Source organism: Coregonus clupeaformis, chromosome 17 (genome assembly GCF_020615455.1).
Source record: "Coregonus clupeaformis isolate EN_2021a chromosome 17, ASM2061545v1, whole genome shotgun sequence".
Taxonomy (NCBI): Eukaryota; Metazoa; Chordata; class Actinopteri; order Salmoniformes; family Salmonidae; genus Coregonus; species Coregonus clupeaformis.
In genome coordinates, this window is record NC_059208.1 from 21,504,113 (window position 1) to 21,530,153 (window position 26,041).

At 43.8% G+C, this 26,041-nt stretch overlaps 1 protein-coding gene across 1 annotated transcript in view; it reads left to right on the forward strand.

Moving 5' to 3' along the window:
- The first annotated feature begins 199 nt into the window (after positions 1–199).
- Positions 200–26,041, forward strand: part of LOC121586076 (MDM2 binding protein) — a 36,443-nt gene continuing 10,601 nt past the window's right edge. Inside the window, exons 1-17 of the mRNA XM_041902532.2 lie at positions 200–353; positions 543–626; positions 824–897; positions 1,385–1,527; positions 2,178–2,236; positions 2,774–2,918; positions 3,066–3,180; positions 8,669–8,791; positions 13,324–13,418; positions 13,844–13,910; positions 14,761–14,878; positions 15,107–15,277; positions 20,314–20,427; positions 21,416–21,613; positions 21,757–21,847; positions 22,023–22,190; positions 25,935–26,030. Coding sequence (XP_041758466.2) covers positions 296–353; positions 543–626; positions 824–897; positions 1,385–1,527; positions 2,178–2,236; positions 2,774–2,918; positions 3,066–3,180; positions 8,669–8,791; positions 13,324–13,418; positions 13,844–13,910; positions 14,761–14,878; positions 15,107–15,277; positions 20,314–20,427; positions 21,416–21,613; positions 21,757–21,847; positions 22,023–22,190; positions 25,935–26,030 — 1,919 coding nt within the window. The 5' untranslated portion in view covers positions 200–295. The remainder of the gene's footprint in view (positions 354–542; positions 627–823; positions 898–1,384; positions 1,528–2,177; positions 2,237–2,773; positions 2,919–3,065; positions 3,181–8,668; positions 8,792–13,323; positions 13,419–13,843; positions 13,911–14,760; positions 14,879–15,106; positions 15,278–20,313; positions 20,428–21,415; positions 21,614–21,756; positions 21,848–22,022; positions 22,191–25,934; positions 26,031–26,041) is intronic.

The following is a 26,041-nucleotide window of genomic DNA, read 5'->3' on the forward strand; positions in this document are numbered from 1 at the left end:
CATAACTAATACATTTTCAGTTACTAATATGTAACAGATGATATTGGTATATTTTAAGGAGAAACCATCAAAGAATATGACAAATAATATCTGCTTTTGATAATATCGCTCATGGTCATTAAAATGCATTTTTTGCCGCCGGTTGTATTTTGAAGTAGCGCCTTGACGTCCCCAGAACTTTAGACGACAACTTCCGTTTCAAGAGAGAGCGCGAGGAAATAAATTTGACAATACGAAAAAAAAAGTCTTTTATATTTACATTTATACTGAAAACTGATGGTAGTAATTCAGAGGAATGGATCGGTACGTGTTAGTTGTTTCTTTTAACCAAGAAGAGGATACATGCGCGAAGGGTACGTTAACGATACCTTTGTAGCGGACTCGGATTTCGTGTTTTGCAAGCTACAGTAACTAGCAACTGTAGTATGGAGCAGCAGAGCCTTCTATAGTAGAGATGCTGATAAACATACTATGAGCAATGGTGAGGTTTCTGTAAATGCAAATCATAACTTCTTGAATTATTGTAATCGTTTATTTTACAGCATTGGAGGCTGCCAAACAGATGTATGATAAACTGGGGAATATCTCCAGTTGTAATTCAACAAGGAGGGTTTCTCTGTTTCCAGGTAAGCCAATGCATTGTGTGTGTGTGTGTGTGTGTGTGTGTGTGTGTGTGTGTGTGTGTGTGTGTGTGTGTGTGTGTGTGTCAGGTGTCTTGCTTGCAGAAACTATTGCAATATGTCTACCTGCTTTTAAATTTTTTCAAGGGGAAAGTAACATTAGCTAAATGTGATTCCATCATCTTTCTCATCTGCCTCCTAAGCCTGCTCTCTGAGTGGTGGTCCTGCCTCACAGAGGTGGTATTTTGCTGTCCAGGCATGTCATGGGACATCTCAGGTATGTGTCATGTCAAGGAATGTCTTGTATTAGTCAGGGGTGTCTTTCTGACCCTACTCTGACCTTCTTTGTGTTTACACTAGAGATGTCTGCCCATGTCCTGCACCGCATGCAGCTTCTACTTTTGAACACAAAATTTACATTTACATCATTTAGCAGATGCTCTTATCCAGAGCGACTTACAAATTGGTGCATTCAACTTATGATAGCCAGTGGGACAACCACTTATTTTTTATGGGGGGGTCAATCAAACCATTTCATCAGTTATACATGACACATTCATCACAGTCTTCTGTAGTTTTTTTTTGCGGTGGTCCTCAAACCTATTCACCACATTGACTGACTGTCATCACCTTTCACCACATTGACTGACTGTCATCACCGTTCATCACATTGACTGACTGTCGTCACCTTTCACCACATTGACTGACTGTCATCACCTTTCACCACATTGACTGACTGTCATCCTTCCTGTCTCTGTTTGTAGTTCTGCAGTGCAGAGTGGGAGGAGCTGGGTAGTTGTCAGAAGAATGATGACCAGGAGGAAAGCCCCAACACTATGGAGGCCTGTCTCAGTACTCTGGATGACCAGGAGGAGAAGACTGACCAGCCTGACCCACAGCTGACTGAGTATGAGTGATATTCACTGGGCTCTACAGTGCGACCATTAGACATGCATTTGCAACAAAAAATAGATGTGTGCGAACTGCAAAAGTGAAGTATGAGCACGTCTGCGAGTAAAATGTATAGGTACGAAGAGACCAGAGAATCAGTCTGTCAGACATGCAAGTATCACCGTTACCACGGTAACTTCCTGCCCTTAAAGGGGCAGCTGAACATTTTTGTCTCGCCTAGGTGACTCAAATATTTGAGGGTACATTGTGCTTGATTTAGCATAGAACCCCCAAAAACTTTTAGTCATTTCTTATCATTAAAACACTTTTTCTCAAATACCTTAATTGTGCTCCTACATTTATTTTTGTGCTCCTAAATGTTTCAACTTAGGAGCACATGTGCTCCTTGTAAACAATGTCAGCGTAGAGTCCTGATTTAATTCCCTTCCAAATCTGTCCTCTGTTGTATATCCCAGCTCTGTGCTCCTCTATAATACTCATTCAGCAGTATTTTAAACAAACATACAAAGTTTACCTTATTTCCTCTTGAGATGTTTTAGAACTTTCTGAATATCACATTTCCTGGCTGTATTGAAATGTATTGTCCGTTCAGAGGTGAATGAATGAATAGTTGATTAATAAAGTTCTGATTTGTGATGACTGCAGGTTGTATGAAGAGGCAGCAGAAGGACTACACCTTTTATCAGACAGTCTTCCCCCTCCAGGTAACTCACTCCATTCACCTTGGTTCATTCTGCCAGACCGTGAAAAATTTCTCTATATTCATGTATCTTATCCAGGAGTTCTCCATATTTCCTACATGCCTGGGCTTGTTTTGTGTTAGTTTACTAGGTGTTTTATGGCTGACTCTGTTCCCCTCTTTCTCCTAGATGTGATATTTGTGTTAGTTTACTAGGTGTTTTATGGCTGACTCTGTTCCTCCTAGATGTGATATTTGTGTTAGTTTACTAGGTGTTTTATGGCTGACTGTTCCCCTCTATTTCTCCTAGACGTGATATTTGTGTTAGTTTACTATGTGTTTTATGGCTGACTGTTCGCCTCTGTTTCTCCTAGATGTGATATTTGTGTTAGTTTACTAGGTGTTTTATGGCTGACTGTTCCCCTCTGATTCTCCTAGATGTGATATTTGTGTTAGTTTACTAGGTGTTTTATGGCTGACTCTGTTCCCCTCTGTTTCTCCTAGATGTGATATTTGTGTTAGTTTACTAGGTGTTTTATGGCTGACTCTGTTCCTCCTCCAGGAAAAGCTCTGCTAGATGTGATATTTCTGGGTGTTGCTGAAGAGGCTCCTAACCTGAAGGACTTCCTCCCTGTGATTGGCTCATTGAAACACATGCAGGCATGGCACTCAGCCAAGATTACCATAGTGACTGAACACCAAGCTGGGTAAGGACAAAGAACAATTATACAAAATGATGCAGAGCAGTTGTGCCTGTGTGATTTCCATTGTACCACTAGAGGGCAGCATAGAGTTGTTGAATGGCTAAATACATAGATAAACTGATGCCTATCCTGCTTTACTTGTTCCTCCAGGTGGCAGAAGCCAGCCTCTAACCTGTCAGCCAGTATAGTAGATACCAGTGGCATCATGACCTGTATTGATGAGAGGGAGTTATGGAGAGGAGGTGTTCTCATCAGAGAGAAAAAGGTAAGATTATTTAGCCAATCAGAATGGTTTATACTAATATTTTGACTGTTTTATCCATATACTTGACTACTAGGGGGCGTATGTTAGTAAATCTGCAAAATAAAGAGTAAAAAAACGCTAGTAAAAGGAAAGTAGGTGTATTTAAATATTACAATATGATGACGCAAGTGAAAGGAAAGTAGGTGTATTAAATATTACAATATGATGTACAGTGCATTCGGAAAGTATTCGGAAAGTATTCAGACCAGTTGACTTCTTCCACATTTTGTTATGTTACAGCCTTATTCTAAAATGGATTAAATATATTTTTTCCCTCATCAATCTACACACAATACCCCATAATGACAAGGCAAAAACATGTTTTTAGATTTTTTTGCAAATTTATTAAAAATATAAAAACAGAAATATCACATTTAGACAAGTATTCAGACCCTTTACTCAGCACCTTTGGCAGCGATTACAGCCTTGAGTCTTCTTGGGTATGACGCTACAAGCTTGGCATACCTGTATTTGGGGAGTTTCTCCCATTTATTTTCTGCAAATCCTCTCAAGCTCTGTCAAGTTGGATGGGGATCGTCGCTGCACAGCTATTTTCAGGTTTCTCCAGAGATGTTAGATCAGATTCAAGTCCGGGCTCTGGCTGGGCCACTCAAGGACATTCAGAGACTTGTCCCGAAGCCACTCCTGCGTTGTCTTGGCTGTGTACATAGGGTCGTTGTCCTGTTGGAAGGTGAACCTTTGCCCCAGTCTGAGTTACTGAGTGCTCTGGAGTAGGTTTTCATCAAGGATCTCTCTGCACTTTGCTCTGTTCATCTTTGCCTCGATCCTGACTAGTCTCCCAGTCCCTGCCAATGAAATACACCCCCACAGCATGATGCTGCCACCACCATGCTTCACCGTAGGGATGGTGGCAGGTTTCCTCCAGACGTGACGCTTGGCATTCAGGCCAAAGAGTTCAATCTTGGTTTCATCAGACCAGAGAATCTTGTTTCTAATGGTCTGAGAGTCCTTTAGGTGCCTTTTGGCAAACTCCAAGCGGGCTGTCATGTGCCTTTTACTGAGGAGTGGCTTCCACAGAGGAACTCTGGAGCTCTGTCAGAGTGACCATCGGGTTCACCTCCCTGACCAAGGCCCTTCTCCCCTGATTTCTCAGTTTGGCCGGGCAGCCAGCTCTAGGAAGAGTCTTGGTGGTTCCAAACTTATTCCATTTAAGAAGGATGGAGGCCACAGTGTTCTTGGGGACCTTCAATGTTGCAGAAATTGTCTACGGACAATTCCTTCGACCTCGTGGCTTGGTTTTTGCTCTGACATGCACTGTCAACTGAAGACCTTATATAGACAGGTGTGTGCCTTTCCAAATCATGTCCAATCAATTTAATTTACCACAGGTGGACTCCAATCAAGTTGTAGAAACATCTCAAGGATGATCAATGGAAACAGGATGCACCTGAGCTCAATTTCGAGTCTCATAGCCAAGGGTCTGAATACTTATGTAAATAAGGTATTTCTGTTTTTTATATTTAATAAATGTGCAAACATTTCTAAACTTGTTTTAGCTTTGTCATTATGGGGTATTGTGTGTACATTGATGGGGAAAAATGTAATTTCATCCATAACAAAATGTGGAAAAATGGAAGGGGTCTGAATACTTTCCGAATGCACTGTAGATTATGCTGCCCTGGGAGAATGTATAGGGGTCATGTGTGGGGCAGGGTGCTCAGTGTGTGCCAAGCCTAGGGCTGTAATGAAGGGCTGCTCTGTCTGGAGGCCTTGCTGGGCCTGGGGTCAGGGGTTAAAGGTCTAATGACTAATCCAGAGCCCCCTGGCACACAGGACCCCTCACCCAGCCCCCTGACTGGGACACAGGGGGGCATGAGAACCAACTGTGCCCGGCCCTGAACCCAAACCCCAGTCTCGACCGATACTCTTATGACTCAGCCATTAATGATTGCAGATCCGCCGTCTTGGTAATGCTTGTACTCAGTGAGAGTTGATAGAAGTGTTGTGAATTTAGCCTTTTTAATGTTCTTTGATTTAGAGTATATTTTTGCAAGTCAAGATCACACATTTAGATCTAACTTTACAACACAACTTCATCTCTAGAGTTTACTGTTTCCTTACATCCTTCAGAAGACATCAGCTCAGCTGTCACTGTTACAACGTAATTAGGTTTATCCATAGGAATATAAATTAATTCCTTTGGGACATTGACAGTGCTGTAGCTACATTTGAGGACACTGAGGTCTGGACCTTGGTAATTTTTTCTAATTAATAAAATACTAATGTATTTTTTAGGAACTCAGTCGGGGTCTCAATTTACTGTTGAGAGTTAGAATAGTAGAATACACAAGGTGCAATTTCTTAACTTGTTTAATGTCACTCACTGACAGTAACTCAATTAGCCCATGTCAGTTAAAAATGTATCTATTTTTTTTATTGGAAAGTTAGTCTAGCCAGCTATCTAAACTTGTAGTAATCATGGCCAAATTACCCACCGGACACGCATGGAACGTGCCCAGGGGCCCTGACCTCCAGATAGCCCCCATTTTATTTTTCTAGTCACTCTCACTCAAATATCGTGTAAACATGGCAAACTGTGTAGAATTGCAGAAAATGTGCTTGTATAACTGAAAACATGTCTCCCCACCCCATGGCAAAATGTGTAGAATTGCAGGAAATTAGCTGTAAAACTGCAAGAAAAATAAGTTCTGTAAAGCAAATATATTTGTTTACCTTTTGTTCATAAATTACTTTTTCTGCTAACAGATCCCTCTGTACGTATTAAATTATAGTTTTTAATCCCAGTGCTGAGTTAATGTGTAGCGGCTAATTGTATCGCTAGTATGGAATGTGTTTGTAGATCGACTGAATGAATGAAGCTACAGCCACTAGTGCTGAGCGATTTAACTGAAATGTCTGTTATTTTTAGGTTTTTAAACAACTAATTGACCAATATCTGTTCAATTATTTGAATTCCATTTCGTTCGTTTTTTTTCTTTGAGCTCAATGCGCAGTTTCTCTAGAGATAAATCAGATCAAGCCCAACTGTGCGATGTACAGTGGGGGGAAAAAAGTATGTAATTTTCATCATAGGTACACGTCAACTATGACAGACAAAATGAGAAAAAGAAATCCAGAAAATTACATTGTAGGATTTTTAATGAATTTATTTGCAAATTATGGTGGAAAATAAGTATTTGGTCAATAACAAAAGTTTCTCAATACTTTGTTATATACCCTTTGTTGGCAATGACACAGGTCAAACGTTTTCTGTAAGTCTTCACAAGGTTTTCACACACTGTTTCTGGTATTTTGGCCCATTCCTCCATGCAGATCTCCTCTAGAGCAGTGATGTTTTGGGGCTGTCGCTGGGCAACACAGACTTTCAACTCCCTCCAAAGATTTTCTATGGGGTTGAGATCTGGAGACTGGCTAGGCCACTCCAGGACCTTGAAATGCTTCTTACGAAGCCACTCCTTCGTTGCCCGGGCAGTGTGTTTGGGATCATTGTCATGCTGAAAGACCCAGCCACGTTTCATCTTCAATGCCCTTGCTGATGGAAGGAGGTTTTCACTCAAAATCTCACGATACATGTCCCCATTCATTCTTTCCTTTACACGGATCAGTCGTCCTGGTCCCTTTGCAGAAAAACAGCCCCAAAGCATGATGTTTCCACCCCCATGCTTCACAGTAGGTATGGTGTTCTTTGGATGCAACTCAGCATTCTTTGTCCTCCAAACACGACGAGTTGAGTTTTTACCAAAAAGTTATATTTTGGTTTCATCTGACCATATGACATTCTCCCAATCCTCTTCTGGATCATCCAAATGCACTCTAGCAAACTTCAGACGGGCCTGGACATGTACTGGCTTAAGCAGGGGGACACGTCTGGCACTGCAGGATTTGAGTCCCTGGCGGCGTAGTGTGTTACTGATGGTAGGCTTTGTTACTTTGGTCCCAGCTCTCTGCAGGTCATTCACTAGGTCCCCCCGTGTGTTTCTGGGATTTTTGCTCACCGTTCTTGTGATCATTTTGACCCCACGGGGTGAGATCTTGCGTGGAGCCCCAGATCGAGGGAGATTATCAGTGGTCTTGTATGTCTTCCATTTCCTAATAATTGCTCCCACAGTTGATTTCTTCAAACCAAGCTGCTTACCTATTGCAGATTCAGTCTTCCCAGCCTGGTGCAGGTCTACAATTTTGTTTCTGGTGTCCTTTGACAGCTCTTTGGTCTTGGCCATAGTGGAGTTTGGAGTGTGACTGTTTGAGGTTGTGGACAGGTGTCTTTTTATACTGATAACAAGTTCAAACAGGTGCCATTAATACAGGTAACGAGTGGAGGACAGAGGAGCCTCTTAAAGAAGAAGTTACAGGTCTGTGAGAGCCAGAAATCTTGCTTGTTTGTAGGTGACCAAATACTTATTTTCCACCATAATTTGCAAATAAATTCATTAAAAATCCTACAATGTGATTTTCTGGATTTTTTTTCTCAATTTGTCTGTCATAGTTGACGTGTACCTATGATGAAAATTACAGGCCTCTCTCATCTTTTTAAGTGGGAGAACTTGCACAATTGGTGGCTGACTAAATACTTTTTTTCCCCACTGTAGTAGGTAGTTGTAGTTTCCAACAGGCCAATATTCTACATAATTTAGCGCAGAAAACATGTTAATTAGCTTCAATGACCATAATCCATTGCATGCTTACTTGTCCGGTCTGTGTGGTGCAGACATGGAGAGGGAGAGAAGAGACAGAACGCGCGATCGAGAGGGATAGAGAGCAGTTGCTTTGCAAAGGTATCTCTATCTGAAAATACATGATATAAGTGAATGATAGTTGGTATTCAGCAGTCATAAAAGTATGCCTTTACTTTGAAGAATTTCTAAAATATTGATTTTGTCAGACAGCATAGGCAGCAGCTCAATAGAGATGAGATGATGACTTGGAATGAAATAATAGTCATCAAATAAATCAAATGTAATATACACAACTTAAATATTTTATTAAAGTAAAGTCATGTGAATAAATGATGGTTAATAAGTGATAATCAGTAATGGGCATCATGGGACTTGTAATAATTATTTTATTCTGTGTTCTAGCATTCAACCCCCACAATGAATAGTGCATGTTACACAAAATAATCAACATCGAAAATCGTGATTATTTTTTAATAATGAAACTGAACCGACTTCAAAATGCACTAATCGCTCAGCACAACCAATGTGATAATGGCTGGGATAATTTGTGCTTCTTTTGCAGTTCTCCAAATAGCATTTTAGAGTTTTTAAATTGAATAGAAATGCAGTAAATTAGCTTAAACTTTCTTAACATTTCTTGGAAATCCCCCCGGGACCTCACTAAAACAGACCCTGTACATTGATTACAATGAGAACAGGCTGTCATGGGAAATCTCTGTTCTAAGATGGAAACCCAGTTTTGAGTTCACTAAAGATGTTGTCCTATTTATGTCTCCTGTCCTGTCTAACAGTTTGCCTCTGAGGTGAGGTTTGAAGGCTTCTCCCTCAGAGCCCAGGATAGAGCGACATGGTACAGCCTGCTGCCTTCTGATCCAGACTCCCAGACCAGCTCTGACCACAAGCTACACTCGGAGGTGAGTAGTCCTACCCTATCCTATCCTACCCCACCCTATCCTGTCCTACCCTGCCTCCAACCTTCCAGTTCTACCTGCTACTGACTCACTGTCCTACCCTACCTCCAACCTTCCAGTTCTACCAGCTACTGACTCACTGTCCTACCCTACCTCCAACCTTCCAGTTCTACCAGCTACTGACTCACTGTCCTACCCTACCTCCAACCTTCCAGTTCTACCAGCTACTGACTCACTGTCCTACCCTACCTCCAACCTTCCAGTTCTACCAGCTACTGACTCACTGTCCTACCCTACCTCCAACCTTCCAGTTCTACCAGCTACTGACTCACTGTCCTACCCTACCTCCAACCTTCCAGTTCTACCTGCTACTGACTCACTGTCCTACCCTACCTCCAACCTTCCAGTTCTACCAGCTACTGACTCACTGTCCTACCTCCAACCTTCCAGTTCTACCTGCTACTGACTCTCTGTCCTACCCTACCTCCAACCTTCCAGTTCTACCTGCTACTGACTCACTGTCCTACCCTACCTCCAACCTTCCAGTTCTACCAGCTACTGACTCACTGTCCTACCCTACCTCCAACCTTCCAGTTCTACCAGCTACTGACTCACTGTCCTACCCTACCTCCAACCTTCCAGTTCTACCTGCTACTGACTCTCTGTCCTACCCTACCTCCAACCTTCCAGTTCTACCAGCTACTGACTCACTGTCCTACCCTACCTCCAACCTTCCAGTTCTACCTGCTACCGACTCACTGTCCTACCCTGCTTCCAACCTTCCAGTTCTACCTGCTACTGACTCACTGTCCTACCCTACCTCCAACCTTCCAGTTCTACCAGCTACTGACTCACTGTCCTACCCTACCTCCAACCTTCCAGTTCTACCAGCTACTGACTCACTGTCCTACCCTACCTCCAACCTTCCAGTTCTACCTGCTACTGACTCTCTGTCCTACCCTACCTCCAACCTTCCAGTTCTACCAGCTACTGACTCACTGTCCTACCCTACCTCCAACCTTCCAGTTCTACCAGCTACTGACTCACTGTCCTACCCTACCTCCAACCTTCCAGTTCTACCAGCTACTGACAGACTGTCCTACCCTGCTTCCAACCTTCCAGTTCTACCTGCTACTGACTCACTGTCCTACCCTACCTCCAACCTTCCAGTTCTACCAGCTACTGACTCACTGTCCTACCCTACCTCCAACCTTCCAGTTCTACCAGCTACTGACTCACTGTCCTACCCTACCTCCAACCTTCCAGTTCTACCAGCTACTGACAGACTGTCCTACCACCAGAATAAGTATCTCTACTCACTGAGACTGCTATGTAAACACATGTATTTCTACACAGCTTTTAATACTATGACTTGTTTTAGGGGTTAAAAGCAGACTCAAACTTACACTCTTACAGAATCCCTTAAGGTGTTTAAACCAAACTATTATTCACAACATATTCAAACATCCATTAATTACACTTTTTCAATTAAACACTGCTTAATGAAAGTAAAAAAAAATATTTAGCTTCAGCCATCTAACGGCACTGTTGGTGTTTCTGTCAGAGAGAGAGAGAGAGAGAGAGAGAGAGAGAGAGAAACAGAGCGAGGGACAGAAAGAGAGCGAGGGAGTGAGCTCAGTTAGTGTCCATGTTGCTGTCTCTTCGCTCCAGGCTCTGCTGTCATAAAAACCAGAGTGTGAAATGTTTCTCTAATGAGTTTTCCACTACAGATGAATCATGGAGCTCTATGTAGCGATGGACATGCTCATCTCTGATAGTCTGTTATTAAACCCTTGGACTGTTTACTCGTGGTACACCCACCTGATTTACAGCACCCATATTGATTAGCTAGTGTCATTAAATTCCTTTTGGTTCCGTGACAGGCAGTATTTATGGTGATGATTATTATTGTTCTGGGAGAGTGTGTTTGTAGTAAAAATAATTGTGTTTATGGTGTTGTTGAGACAGTGTCTCTGTAACTGAAGGAGAGAGGTGGGTGGTGTGGTGGAGGATGTGTGTCTAACTGAAGGAGAGAGGTGGGTGGTGTTGTGGTGGATGTGTGTCTAACTGAAGGAGAGAGGTGGGTGGTTTTGTGGTGGAGGATGTGTGTCTAACTGAAGGAGAGAGGAGGGTGGTGTTGTGGTGGAGGATGTGTGTCTAACTGAAGGAGAGAGGTGGGTGGTGTTGTGGTGGAGGATGTGTGTCTGTAACTGAAGGAGAGAGGTGGGTGGTGTTGTGGTGGAGGATGTGTGTCTGTAACTGAAGGAGAGAGGTGGGTGGTGTTGTGGTGGAGGATGTGTGTCTAACTGAAGGAGAGAGGTGGGTGGTGTTGTGGTGGATGTGTGTCTAACTGAAGGAGAGAGGTGGGTGGTGTTGTGGTGGAGGATGTGTGTCTAACTGAAGGAGAGAGGTGGGTGGTGTTGTGGTGGAGGATGTGTGTCTAACTGAAGGAGAGAGGTGGGTGGTGTTGTGGTGGAGGATGTGTGTCTAACTGAAGGAGAGAGGTGGGTGGTGTTGCGGTGCGTCTGAAATTAGACTACACCCTATTTTCTATATAGTTTTCACGACTTTTGGCCTTTTCAGGTTAAAGTAGTGCACTGTATAGGGAATAGGGTGTTTGAGTAGTGCACTTTATAGGGGATAGGGTGACATTTCAGACACACCCTACCCTAGTAGAGTTTCTCTCATCACTTACTGAGGAAGTGGCATGATGATGATGTGTCTAGAGTTTCTCTCAACACCCTGTGATATTATGAAGCGTTCAAAACAACTGGGAAATCTGTAATCTCCGACTTCAGTGCGTTCAAAACAACTGGGAACTCGGAAATCTCCAACTTCAGTGCGCTCAAAACAACTGGGAACTGGGAACTCGGAAATCTCAGAATTCCCACCTCAGTGCGACCTCAGTGCGAAACAACTGGGAACTTGGGCCTCTTCCTAGAGCTCCGACTTTCCGACCTGAAGATCACTAATGTCATGATTTGACCTCGTATTTTTATCCCAGTTCCCAGTTGTTTTGAGCACACTGAAGTCAAAAGTCTGAGATTTCCGAGTTCCCAGTTGTTTTGAACGTGGCATCAGAGAAGGCCCAGCCCAGCCCACACCCTGATTAATGGACCTAATAATGAACCAGCCCACACCCTGAATACTGTGCTGGCCTGATAATGTAGAAGGTTCTATAGTAGTCAGTGGGCCGGGCCGGGCCTGGCTGCACCCTCTATGAAGAATTCACCTCACCTGTCAGAGAACCCAGAACCCTATGTCCAATCCCCTCCTGCCTCCTGACAATTCCCACCACAGAACAGCAGTGTGAACTCAAAGGCAGAGCTGTAACTCAAAGGCAGAGCTGTAACTCAAAGGCAGAGCTGTAACTCAAAGGCAGAGCTGTAACTCAAAGGCAGAGCTGTAACTCAAAGGCAGAGCTGTAACTCAAAGGCAGAGCTGTAACTCAAAGGCAGAGCTGTAACTCCCAGGCCAGCTGTAACTCCCAGGCCAGCTGTAACTCCATTTCTGTATTTAGATGTGACTCATCCTAAAGCAGATGCATTACTGCACTTTCAGGAAGCTTAGCTTTAGGCCTACTTGGAGTTGCTATTAATGAAAGTCTTTGGGTATTTTGTACTCTTAGTTTGCAGGGCTGAGGTTGAGGAGAAAAGCAGAAAGCAGCCTTTGCATCGATGGATTTAAATCTGTTTTACAGTGACCTGTGAAGGAGCTGTCTCTGTCCCTTGTTTGTGAAATGGGATTTGGAGCTAATCCCGGGCCAGGGCAGAGAAAGGAGGGGAGGAGGTGCGGGGGAAGGAGCTGATAGGGTGAAAGCTATGCCTGCTACTTATAAAACTGGCCTAGCTACACACACACACACACACACACACACACACACACACACACACACACACACACACACACACACACACACACATACATACACACACACACACACACACACACACACACACATATACATACACACACAAACACACAGTCTGATAATACCTGATACAGTCGTTGAACAAAGCTGACATTGCTGTAAAGTTAGAGGTAAATAAAAGTACTCAAACATGCCAACTAAATATCAGCTTTACGGCTTCCACTTTCTATCAGGTGGTAATATTTAAATCTAAAGCTTGTGTTGTGTGTGTGTGTCATTTTTGACATGCTGTTCTGTGTCCTTTCACCCCCCTTCTTTCTAACCCCCTTCCACTCTTTCTTTCTTTTTCCTGCCTTCATCTCTCTGTCACTCTGTCTCTCTGTCACTCTGTCTCTCTCTCTCTCTCTCTCTCTGTCTCTCTCTCTCTCTCTCTCTCTCTCTCTCTCTCTCTGTCTCTCTCTCTCTCTCTCTCTCTCTCTCTCTCTCTCTCTCTCTCTCTCTCTCTCTCTCTCTCTCTCTCTCTCTCTCTCTCTCTCTCTCTCTGTCTCTCTCTGTCTCTCTCGCTCTCTCTCTCTCTCTCTCTCTCTCTGTCACTCTGTCTCTCTCTCTCTCTCTCTCTCTCTGTCTCTCTCTGTCTCTCTCTCTCTCTCTTCCCCCCCCCCAGGTGTTCCATTACTACCGGCCTGTTCTAGACCTAGTTCAGTTGGTGACTGTGTCAGATCTTCCCAGCTTCCTCCGCTCCAGCACAGAGTTTCACCTGTATCCTTCACATCAGCTGATGACTGATGTGTCCACATCTCAGATAAACTGTGCCTCTCAGATCTGTAAACTGGAGATATTTAACCACATAGCTGGTTTAAGGGAAGGGACTTTCCAAAATGTTACCAGCAGTTGTAGGTGAACTGCTAGACAGTCACACTGACAGTCAGGCTGCAGATATAGTCATTTATTTACTGTCTGAACAGGTTTACCCTTGAACCTGGTTTGGGGATAATGAACTTTGTTCTTAGATAATGATTGGCCAGGTCTCATGTGACTGTATGCCTATGTAGACTGAACATGATATTTTTCTACTGTGATAACAGATCAAACCTTGTCATGTACAGTATAAAAGGAAATAAGAAAGCGCTAGATACATCTCCCCAGTTATCTACACTTGTTCATTCCTTGACCTATCACTACAGGGAACTGTCCTCCAAATCACTAAAAGATAAACTGCTCCTTGATCAGTTCAGATCACTGTCTGGAAAGGTAAATGAATCAGTCAGTACTCCTCCAGTGTGTGAGTCATTATACTGTGTGGTGGTGGTACAGGTACAGGTACAGGTACAACAACAACGGGGCGAATGCAGAGCTTGGGACTATAAGGTTCTATCTGAATTTGTGAGGAAATTGAGTTATTGACATAGCCTTGTTCTGTTCAATGTTCTCTACCTATTTAGTACTCTAAATACCCCAATTCATATTGTTACGTTCAAAAGAATACAAGATAACAATCACTGACACCATTCAAACCAATGAGGGTTCAGAACTTTAAAGCCAATTATCTCAGAATCATCTTTTTGCAGATAGAACTTTCTAGTTCCAAGCTCTAGCTATGTCAAGTAAGTGTTGGTTTACACTCCATGTAAGGGCCCTGTTCTCTCTATCCTGTATGGTCAGCTCCATGGCTCTGCCCCCTGCCTCTCAGTAGTAGTAGTACTGTAGTAGTATGGTGTAGTATGTATAGTGATGTTGTGTCTCCAGGTAGGGGCCCTGTTCTCTCTATCCTGTATGGTCAGCTCCATGGCTCTGCCCCTGCCTCTCAGTAGTAGTAGTACTGTAGTAGTATGGTGTAGTATGTATAGTGATGTTGTGTCTCCAGGTAGGGGCCCTGTTCTCTCTATCCTGTATGGTCAGCTCCATGGCTCTGCCCCTGCCTCTCAGTAGTAGTAGTACTGTAGTAGTATGGTGTAGTATGTATAGTGATGTTGTGTCTCCAGGTAGGGGCCCTGTTCTCTCTATCCTGTATGGTCAGCTCCATGGCTCTGCCCCCTGCCTCTCAGTAGTAGTAGTACTGTAGTAGTATGGTGTAGTATGTATAGTGATGTTGTGTCTCCAGGTAGGGGCCCTGTTCTCTCTATCCTGTATGGTCAGCTCCATGGCTCTGCCCCCTGCATCTCAGCTCAGCTCCCAGAAGTGGAAAGACTTCATAGCCAAGAGACCCAAGGCCCTGCCTGGTAGGTACTGAATGTGGATCGTCAGCTACAGCTCATGTGTGAGAAAAAGGACTGATGGTATAGGAACTATAGATATTTAAACAAACAGAATCAAGGCAACAAGGAGAACCAAGGCACTCTTTATACTATATACAATTCCCTAGGCATTCCTATGGCTTTTTCAGTACATATAACCTGGATGTGTATTCTTTATTTGAAACTAATTTTGACCTATTTGATTTGCCATAGTTCCAGATGTGGAGGTGAAGGGTGAGCGCGGACACTACTTCCTGTTGGTCCAGGGGTCAGAGGGCGGAGACTGCAAGGCCCGCATGATACACTCAGCCAATCAAATCAATGGAGCCGCTGCCATGGCAACCATCAATGGGCTTCTGAAAGAAAATTCTTTGTCGTTTTCAGGTAAGAAACTCTTAAAAAAACAAAAACAAGAACAAACAAATATCTACTCTGATTTAAATGTTCTTTACTGTATAATTGGTGACTTACCTGTCAATGTCATGGACAGTATGAATGGTCTACTGTCAGCTTGATATAGAGCAGTCTTAAAAGGCCTCCTCTCTTTGAGGTAATTTACTGTTCCTTGGGTCTAAGGCGGTGCCTTCTTCAGTCTCCACAAGTTGAAAAGTACAAGAAGGATCCCTCTAGCTGATGCTTTTATCCACCTCTCCATTTCCTAACACTCAGTCTAGTTTTAATCATTTAAAAATGGTAGAATAACCCAAGGTATTTCTACTAGAAAGTTATGAATAGAAACTTGGAGCCTGAATTATAAAATGGCCCAACCACTATGTACTTCTTCCTCTAACTCCTCTTTCCTCTGAATCTTTAACTTGTTCCTCAACTAGATTCAGCCGCGGGCTGATTTTTTTTTCTTGAGCGGATGGTCGGGTGGCCGGAACGTAATTACAATTCATTTGTAGACTGCAAATTGACCGCAAGAAGCCCAAACAGATATACAGTGGGGAAAAAAAGTATTTAGTCAGCCACCAATTGTGCAAGTTCTCCCACTTAAAAAGATGAGAGAGGCCTGTAATTTTCATCATAGGAACACGTCAACTATGACAGACAAATTGAGATTTTTTTTCCAGAAAATCACATTGTAGGATTTTTAATGAATTTATTTGCAAATTATGGTGGAAAATAAGTATTTGGTCACCTACAAACAAGCAAGATTTCTGGCTCTCACAGACCTGTAACTTCTTCTTTAAGAGGCTCCTCTGTCCTCCACTCGTTACCTGTATTACTGGCACCTGTTTGAACTTGTTATCAGTATAAAGACACCTGTCCACAACCTCAAACAGTCACACTCCAAACTCCACTATGGCCAAGACCAAAGAGCTGTCAAAGGACACCAGAAACAAAATTGTAGACCTGCACCAGGCTGGGAAGACTGAATCTGCAATAGGTAAGCAGCTTGGTTTGAAGAAATCAACTGTGGGAGTAATTATTAGGAAATGGAAGACATACAAGACCACTGATAATCTCCCTCGATCTGGGGCTCCATGCAAGATCTCACCCCGTGGGGTCAAAATGATCACAAGCACGGTGAGCAATAATCCCAGAACCACACGGGGGGACCTAGTGAATGACCTGCAGAGAGCTGGGACCAAAGTAACAAAGCCTACCATCAGTAACACACTACCCCGCCAGGGACTCAAATCCTGCAGTGCGAGACGTGTCCCCCTGCTTAAGCCAGTACATGTCCAGACCTGTCTGAAGTTTGCTAGAGTGCATTTGGATGATCCAGAAGAGGATTGGGAGAATGTCATATGGTCAGATGAAACCAAAATAGAACATTTTGGTAAAAACTCAACTCGTCGTGTTTGGAGGACAAAGAATGCTGAGTTGCATCCAAATAACACCATACCTACTGTGAAGCATGGGGGGTGGAAACATCATGCTTTGGGGCTGTTTTTCTGCAAAGGGACCAGGACGACTGATCCGTGTAAAGGAAAGAATGAATGGGGACATGTATCGTGAGATTTTGAGTGAAAACCTCCTTCCATCAGCAAGGGCATTGAAGATGAAACGTGGCTGGGTCTTTCAGCATGACAATGATCCCAAACACACCGCCCGGGCAACGAAGGAGTGGCTTCGTAAGAAGCATTTCAAGGTCCTGGAGTGGCCTAGCCAGTCTCCAGATCTCAACCCCATAGAAAATCTTTGGAGGGAGTTGAAAGTCCGTGTTGCCCAGCGACAGCCCCAAAACATCACTGCTCTAGAGGAGATCTGCATGGAGGAATGGGCCAAAATACCAGCAACAGTGTGTGAAAACCTTGTGAAGACTTACAGAAAACGTTTGACCTGTGTCATTGCCAACAAAGGGTATATAACAAAGTATTGAGAAACTTTTGTTATTGACCAAATACTTATTTTCCACCATAATTTGCAAATAAATTCATTAAAAATCCTACAATGTGATTTTCTGGATTTTTTTTTCTAATTTTGTCTGTCATAATTGACGTGTACCTATGATGAAAATTACAGGCCTCTCTCATCTTTTTAAGTGGGAGAACTTGCACAATTGGTGGCTGACTAAATACTTTTTTTCCCCACTGTAATATTTGACTAAAACATAATTATTTCAAGCCTTGCCTACATTTGTATACGATCACATACCGTATTTTCCGCACTATAAGGCGCACTTAAAAGCCTTTAATTTTCTCAAAAAACGACAGTGCGCCTTATAATCCGGAGCGCCTTATATATAGATCAATTGGTTAATTGGTTGATCCATACTGGTTGTACACGGCGCTCTGTCAAAATGCTTCAGTATGAAAAACCAATAAAAACAATTTAATAATAATGAAATGTTTCAGTACGACTGGTAAACTACAAAGCCGCACCGCTTGCAGCATTACGGCTACCGTAGTCAGTAAACACCGGTACTGTGCTTACTCACAGTCCCACACCACTTGTGTGTGTATAAAGACCCCAAAATGGCACCTTTCAAGAGACACGCTTACGACGCAGAGTTCAAGCTCAAGGCTGTCGGTCACGCAGTAGAATATGGGAATAGAGCAGCAGCGAGAGAATTCAACATTAATGAATCAATGGTACGGAAGTGGAGGAAGCAAGAAGATGACCTGCGCCAAGTAAAGAAGACTAAACAGAGTTTCCGAGGGAACAAGCGAGATGGCCACAGTTAGAGGACAAACTCGAACAGTGGGTTGTTGAACAGAGAGCAGCAAGTAGAAGCGTCTCTACAGTCACTATTCGAATGAAGGCAACAGCGCTAGCACAGGACATGATCATCGATGAATTTCGAGGCGGTCCTTCTTGGTGCTTTCGTCACTATCTGCCAATGGATCGTGGATGCCTGGGCTGATATCAGTCTCAACTGTGGTCCAAGCTTTCACGAAGGCAGGAATAATCTCTGAACTGCCAGGCAACAGCAGCGACACTGACTCGGATAATGACGAGAGGGAGCCGGGCAGGTTGGATGCCGTAGTCGCCCAACTGTTCAATTCGGACACTGAAGAAGAAGAATTCGAGGGATTCGTGGACGGGGAATGAACTGAAAAAGTGAGCTTTACGTGTTATACGTAACTGAACAATGTTGAGTTATGCACTAACGTTTGATTTAGTGGTATCAGACTGTTTCTTTTACTACGTGTTTACTGAATCAGGGAAAAGTTCCCCTCCACGTTTGGGAGAAGAGTGAGCAAGGCTGGGAGATATTGTTAATATGCACATTAACGTTTGAACAACGTTACCATGGGAGTGAACGGAGTTGTCAGAACGCTTAATAAAGTTTGACTTTATCTGACTGTTTTGTTGACATTCCCTTTAGCACAGCTCCATCTAGTGGATGCATAACGCAACCCCAGTCAAACGTTTGACTGCAGTATCTTCTATTCTATGCGCCTTATAATCCGGTGTGCCCTATATATGAAAACAGTTCTAAAATAGGCCATTCATTGAAGGTGCGCCTTATAATCCGGTGCGCTTTATAGTGCGGAAAATACGGTATATATATTTTTTGGGGGGGTCTTTTTTATGTCTGAAAATTCAAATAAATAAAATAAGGGGTGCCAAAATAAAACCACCCGCGGGCCACCAGTTGGGGAACCCTGCTCTAACTTCTCTGACTCTTTCCTCTGGATATTGTGGTCCTCTGTAGCTCAATTGGTAGAGCATGGCGCTTGTAACGCCAGGGTAGTGGGTTCGATCCCCGGGACCACCCATACGTAAAAATGTATGCACACATGACTGTAAGTCGCTTTGGATAAAAGCGTCTGCTAAATGGCATATTATATTATTATTATTATATTTATCAGCGATAATAAAGCCCTGTAGAAAGACAGACGTAATACCTGGGAGTGAAACAGAAGAGGAGGAGAGAAGGCACAGCAGTGTAGCCACTCTCTCTCTCTCTCTCCTGCTGCGTTAGCCCTGTGGACAGGGAACACACTAAAACAGGCTGTAGTGTAGGTTGGTACAGTCAGAGCTGATATTTACATGGCTCTTGGTACTTTGTACAGTATAAAGCATGTAGGCCTCCACATTCATTCAGAGAGCACATTCTGTTCCATTATGGAATGCCCCAAAAAAAGAAAGACATTGTACTTTTAAAATATATTTCAGGCATTTAGCAGAGTCTCTCATCCAGAGAGACTTACAGAGAGTTTATTTTATTTTACACAAACTCTCATGTAGCATTTATTTCTGAAAGAGAACATAAGATGGTGAAAGAAATAGTTCCCTCTCCTTCTGGCTTTTAAGACCCTCTCTCTGAGTACCTTCATAAAATGATTAAAGCGTAAGAATGGTTCTTTCGTACACCAACTCTCATGTGGCATTTTCATTCTCAAAGAGAACAGAACAAAATGGTGGAACAAGCAATAGATCCTGAAAGGTCTTCCTGTTCCCTTCGCTCTCTGTAGGAGTTTATTATATAAAAACCTTAAGAAAAACCCTGACATGTACCATTTTCCTTCTGAAAGAGAACAATATGGAGGAACAAGCAATGGTTCCTAAAAGGCCCTGTTCTGTTCTCCCCTTTTCTCTCTCTCTCTCTTTCTCTCTCTCTTTCTCTCTCACTCTCTCTTTCTCTCTCTCTCTCTCTTTCTCTCTCACACTCTTTCTCTCTTTCTCGCTCTCTCACTCTCTTTCTCTCTCTTTCTCTCTCACACTCTCTCTTTCTCTCTTTCTCGCTCTCTCTCTTTCTCTCTCTCGCTCTTTCTTTCTCTCTCTTTCTCTCTCGCTCTTTCTTGCTCTCTCTCTGTTTTGCGCTCTGTCATTCTTATACGGCCCTCTGAGAACTTTTGTGAAACAGATTAAAGGCTGAGAGAGTCTCCTAACGGGCCGTAAAGTGAAGAGGCTAATAAGTAACGCTAGCGGGAGCAGTGTGCAGGTTGCTCTTTTCTTTCACGTTATTGAGAAGGGTTCAGCCAATTGATTGATAAAGCAGTCCACTTGGTCGCCTCCCCCAGTTTCCACCACTACAGACTGGCTGCGCTCCCTGCCCTGTCTCCATGGAGACCAACTGCTACAGAGAGAGAGGAAGTTGGCCAAGGTGCAGACCCTGGTCCTAAAGGAGTGTCTGAGTAAGTAAAACATCTAATTTTATTTACCCATGTAAGTCTTGTTGAGATAAAACTTGATTTTTCAAGAGATACCTCATATCATATCTGACGCAGAATATATATTAAAATGTCTGTCCTCAGCACACTCTTTCCATTTGCAGTTAACTTTATTGACACCAAATAGAGCCTAGCTAAATTACTTTTTTATAATTGCATTTTATTTAACCAGGTAAGTTATTGAGAACATTCTATTTTATATCTAGCATAGTTTAATAAAGCAAGTCAGTCTGTCTAGCAGCCAGCCAGATAAGTGGATCCTCCAGTATTAAAGTCAGTCTGTCTAGCAGCCAGCCAAGTAAGTGGATCCTCCAGTATTAAAGTCAGTCTGTAGAGCAGCCAGACAGGTAAGTGGTTCCTCCAGTATTAAAGTCAGTCTGTAGAGCAGCCAGACAGGTAAGTGGTTCCTCCAGTATTAGTCAGTCTGTAGAGCAGCCAGACAGGTAAGTGGATAATCCAGTATTAGTCAGTCTGTAGAGCAGCCAGACAGGTAAGTGGTTCCTCCAGTATTAGTCAGTCTGTAGAGCAGCCAGACAGGTAAGTGGTTCCTCCAGTATTAGTCAGTCTGTAGAGCAGCCAGACAGGTAAGTGGTTCCTCCAGTATTAGTCAGTCTGTAGAGCAGCCAGACAGGTAAGTGGTTCCTCCAGTATTAGTCAGTCTGTAGAGCAGCCAGACAGGTAAGTGGTTCCTCCAGTATTAGTCAGTCTGTAGAGCAGCCAGACAGGTAAGTGGTTCCTCCAGTATTAGTCAGTCTGTAGAGCAGCCAGACAGGTAAGTGGTTCCTCCAGTATTAGTCAGTCTGTAGAGCAGCCAGACAGGTAAGTGGTTCCTCCAGTATTAAAGTCAGTCTGTAGAGCAGCCAGACAGGTAAGTGGTTCCTCCAGTATTAGTCAGTCTGTAGAGCACTTACAGTAGGCTACTTACTGACTATTATTATTTCATCTTGACTAGGACGTAGAGAAGAGGCAGACAAGCCAGCCTCAATACCAGTCAATGACCTGAAGGTCCTGCTCAGCCTGGCCAGAGAACAGTACCTCAAGATGCATGACTCTGCCCTGCCTAAAGCCTCCAGCCTGCCTAAAGACTCCAGCCTGCCCAGAGTTGAGCACTGTGGAGCAGAGGAGGAGAACCACACTATGAAGACTACAGGTATTCTGTTGTTCCACTCCCTCGTTACTCCACTTAACACAGCGCAGTAATATGTATGTGTTATCTCTGAAACTGATTCCTACTAGAAACGTTGACTGATAAACTGAAAAAACTTAAATGACTCTATTCCCATCCTAATGTAGAGTTCATTAAACACTCCCAACATGTTGACTGGCCGGAGAGAAGTGTTCTGCAGAACTATGAGAACCTCCAGAGGACTCGTCAGAATCTGAGGTAAACTTGAATCATGGTGTTCACATCGGTACTTAACACCTCTCTTCCAACAATAATAAGCAAGCAAGGTGGCTTATGGGAATAGAAAGAGAGGCCGACAGTATCTTTGGTTCCTGACACGTGACTCATTTAACCATCTCATCTGTGGTCTCCTCCTGCCTGTCTCCCTTCCCAGGTTTGGTCTGATGTCTGGCGGCTCGTCTGACTGTCTGCTGGGGCCTAAGGACGTCCAGGGCCAGAGAACCACCCCAGCCTTGCTGGATGCCAAAGAGCTGCTCAGACACTTCACACCTGATGGCCTGCCCACCGGAGATCTGCAGCCTCTATTAGTCCAGAGACTAGGGTAACTATATTAGTCCCGAGACTAGGGTAACTATATATTCCTACAAGCTCCTCTGTAATATACACTGCTCAAAAAAATAAAGGGAACACTAAAATAACACATCCTAGATCTGAATGAATGAAATAATCTTATTAAATACTTTTTTCTTTACATAGTTGAATGTGCTGACAACAAAATCACACAAAAATGATCAATGGAAATCAAATGTATCAACCCATGGAGGTCTGGATTTGGAGTCAACCTCAAAATTAAAGTGGAAAACCACACTACAGGCTGATCCAACTTTGATGTAATGTCCTTAAAACAAGTCAAAATGAGGCTCAGTAGTGTGTGGCCTCCACGTGCCTGTATGACCTCCCTACAACGCCTGGGCATGCTCCTGATGAGGTGGCGGATGGTCTCCTGAGGTATCTCCTCCCAGACCTGGACTAAAGCATCCGCCAACTCCTGGACAGTCTGTGATGCAACGTGGCATTGGTGGATGGAGCGAGACATGATGTCCCAGATGTGCTCAATTGGATTCAGGTCTGGGGAACGGGCGGGCCAGTCCATAGCATCAATGCCTTCCTCTTGCAGGAACTGCTGACACACTCCAGCCACATGAGGTCTAGCATTGTCTTGCATTAGGAGGAACCCAGGGCCAACCGCACCAGCATATGGTCTCACAAGTGGTCTGAGGATCTCATCTCGGTACCTAATGGCAGTCAGGCTACCTCTGGCGAGCACATGGAGGGCTGTGCGGCCCCCCCAAAGAAATGCCACCCCACACCATGACTGACCCACCGCCAAACCGGTCATGCTGGAGGATGTTGCAGGCAGCAGAACGTTCTCCACGGCGTCTCCAGACTCTGTCACGTCTGTCACATGTGCTCAGTGTGAACCTGCTTTAATCTGTGAAGAGCACAGGGCACCAGTGGCGAATTTGCCAATCTTGGTGTTCTCTGGCAAATGCCAAACGTCCTGCACGGTGTTGGGCTGTAAGCACAACCCCCACCTGTGGACGTCGGGCCCTCATACCACCCTCATGGAGTCTGTTTCTGACCGTTTGAGCAGACACATGCACATTTGTGGCCTGCTGGAGGTCATTTTGCAGGGCTCTGGCAGTGCTCCTCCTGCTCCTCCTTGCACAAAGGTGGAGGTAGCAGTCCTGCTGCTGGGTTGTTGCCCTCCTACGGCCTCCTCCACGTCTCCTGATGTACTGGCCTGTCTCCTGGTAGTGCCTCCATGCTCTGGACACTACGCTGACAGACACAGCAAACCTTCTTGCCACAGCTCGCATTGATGTGCCTTCCTGGATGAGCTGCACTACCTGAGCCACTTGTGTGGGTTGTAGACTCCGTCTCATGTTACCACTAGAGTGAAAGCACCGCCAGCATTCAAAAGTGACCAAAACATCAGCCAGGAAGCATAGGAACTGAGAAGTGGTCTGTGGTCACCACCTGCAAAACCAGTCCTTTATTGGGGGTGTCTTGCTAATTGCCTATAATTTCCACCTGTTGTCTATTCCATTTGCACAACAGCATGTGAAATGTATTGTCAATCAGTGTTGCTTCCTAAGTGGACAGTTTAATTTCACAGAAGTGTGATTGTTCAATTCCAATACTTTAGGGATTTGTTCAAAGGCATGGTGGTTTGACTCATTCTGTCACTACTACAGAAAGTTGTATAACGTATTTAGATGTGTTCTACTTTATGTACAATGGCCTCTCTGGTCAATTATATGTGTCTGAGTGCCCCAAAGTAGTTAACACTAACCGGAGGAAGAGCAGCTCTGTCTTGTCGAGGTTGAGCTTGAGGTGGTGGACCGACATCCAAGCTGAAATATCTGCCGGGCACGCAGAGATGGGTGTCAGAAGGAGGGAAGGAGAAAGGCAGTTGAGTGTCATCCGCATAGCAATGATAGGAGAGACCATGTGAGGATATGACGGAGCCGAGTGACTTGGTGTATCGATAGAAGAGGGCCTAGAACTGAGCCCAGGAGGACACCAGTAGTGAGAGTATGCATCATATCGAAGTAAACTTGGAGTCACGCGTTGATATGGTGTCTGGTCCTCCCACTTGGGAAACCATGCAGTTTATTAGGCTGCAGATGAAATAAATGATGATTAACTTCACAGGGTGGTGAAAGTGCACGGTGATGACGTAGATAGAACAATGAGCCAGATGTTTCACCAGATGTATAAATCTAAAGCATCCAGTTGGCATTTCCACTCACCACCATATATGGTGATGAGAGGAAGCCCAGTGGCCGGCAGTGGGGAAAGATGGAGCCAGATGGATTTTGGCCGACATTCTGCACATTTTCTCATCAATGAAACATTTGATGTCAATACAGTTTTCTGTTCCCAAAACTAGAATATGTTACGACAGAGTGGACTAAGTTTTGTAGACTTTGCCCTTTGCCAAAGTTTCAAAATATGGCATTGCTTAGAAAGAGTGCAAGGGCAAATTGAGTTATTGTACACGCGCACTTCACAGAGTAGGCTTTCCCTAACGTAAATATGCAAATACATGCTCGAAAGCACCAATGGGATCTTGCTAGCGCATGCTTGGCTCTGCCCATCTCCTTGCTTGTTCTGTCCACTGATTTAATTTGCTCCCATTGGAAACGACAGGCTGTGGTCTATCTTGGGTTAGTTTTAAAAATCTTTGGTGATGAGCTTTACTCCTTCCCAGTAAATATCGAGGGTCTGATTCTGGTGACATGATGATCGATGCTTGACTGCCGATTGACAAATAAATATCCATAATAATCTCTTCATGTAGACTAGCCTACCCGCATTGTATCTGCGATCCGTTGGCTAGAGCGCACATGCCAAGACCAGAGTAGGCACATTTGCTGTTTAAGGCAACAGTTTTTGTGACAAAATTATCGGTAGAGTTGAAAATGCGATGGAAACACATTGAACTTTAGATTTTTATTCGGTACAGGAAAACGTAAGTACATTTTGCGTGCATTACGTCGTCACGCACTGATTTTTATCCGCAACAAGTCAGTTTGGTGGAAACACGCCACTGGTGGGAAAATGCGCATATTTTCTTTATGCAGATTTTAGAATATTTGCATGAAAATCTGTCGCCAGTTGGATGGAAACCGAGCTACTGAGGGTAACTCAGCAAGGGGACAATCTGTCTGACTAAAGTGTATGAAATTAGGTTTCAGGCTTCTAATATGGATGTAGAAATGTGTCCCGGCACTTCAGTGTGACTCTAGGGAAATCAGTTTTGTCACCGTCTGAATCTGAAATGCCCCCCAAAAAAATGCTGTCAACATGCTTGTTGGTGCTTTCAAACATTGAATAATATGTTTATAATATTATCTTCCCTAGAGGAGAAACAACTCCATTCAGCAGACAACTATTCAGTTAGGATGTTTCAAATGCTCAGCCACCATGTAGCGACATGGATTTTATGTGGTTGTCTACTTCTGAGATGCATTAGAATCAAAGTGTTTCAGCTAATTTAATTCCTCTGATTCAAAGAGCTTTTATTGGACAGTGTTTTTACAGAAGGCAGAGAAGAATACGTTTTTGTAGTAATTAATGTTCATTAAAATAAACTCAATTAAGAGGCATTCTAGACATTCAAGCTGTCAGACTTAATCAGTTTGGGTGCAGAGGACAGGAGGGTTTTAGTTTAACTTCAGATAGCTGCAGGACTGCGTGTTCTTTGCTGCAGTCTTGGATTTAATTAGAAAATGTTCACAGCTCCTGTACAACAGTGTGTGTCTGTGTGTGTCTCCAGGGGAAATACATTCCACATGTCTCCAGACCTGACCCCCAGGAAAGTGACCCAGCTCCCCTTCAACCAGGCAGCCAGCTCCCACTACCATGGAATAGAGTAGGTGTCTT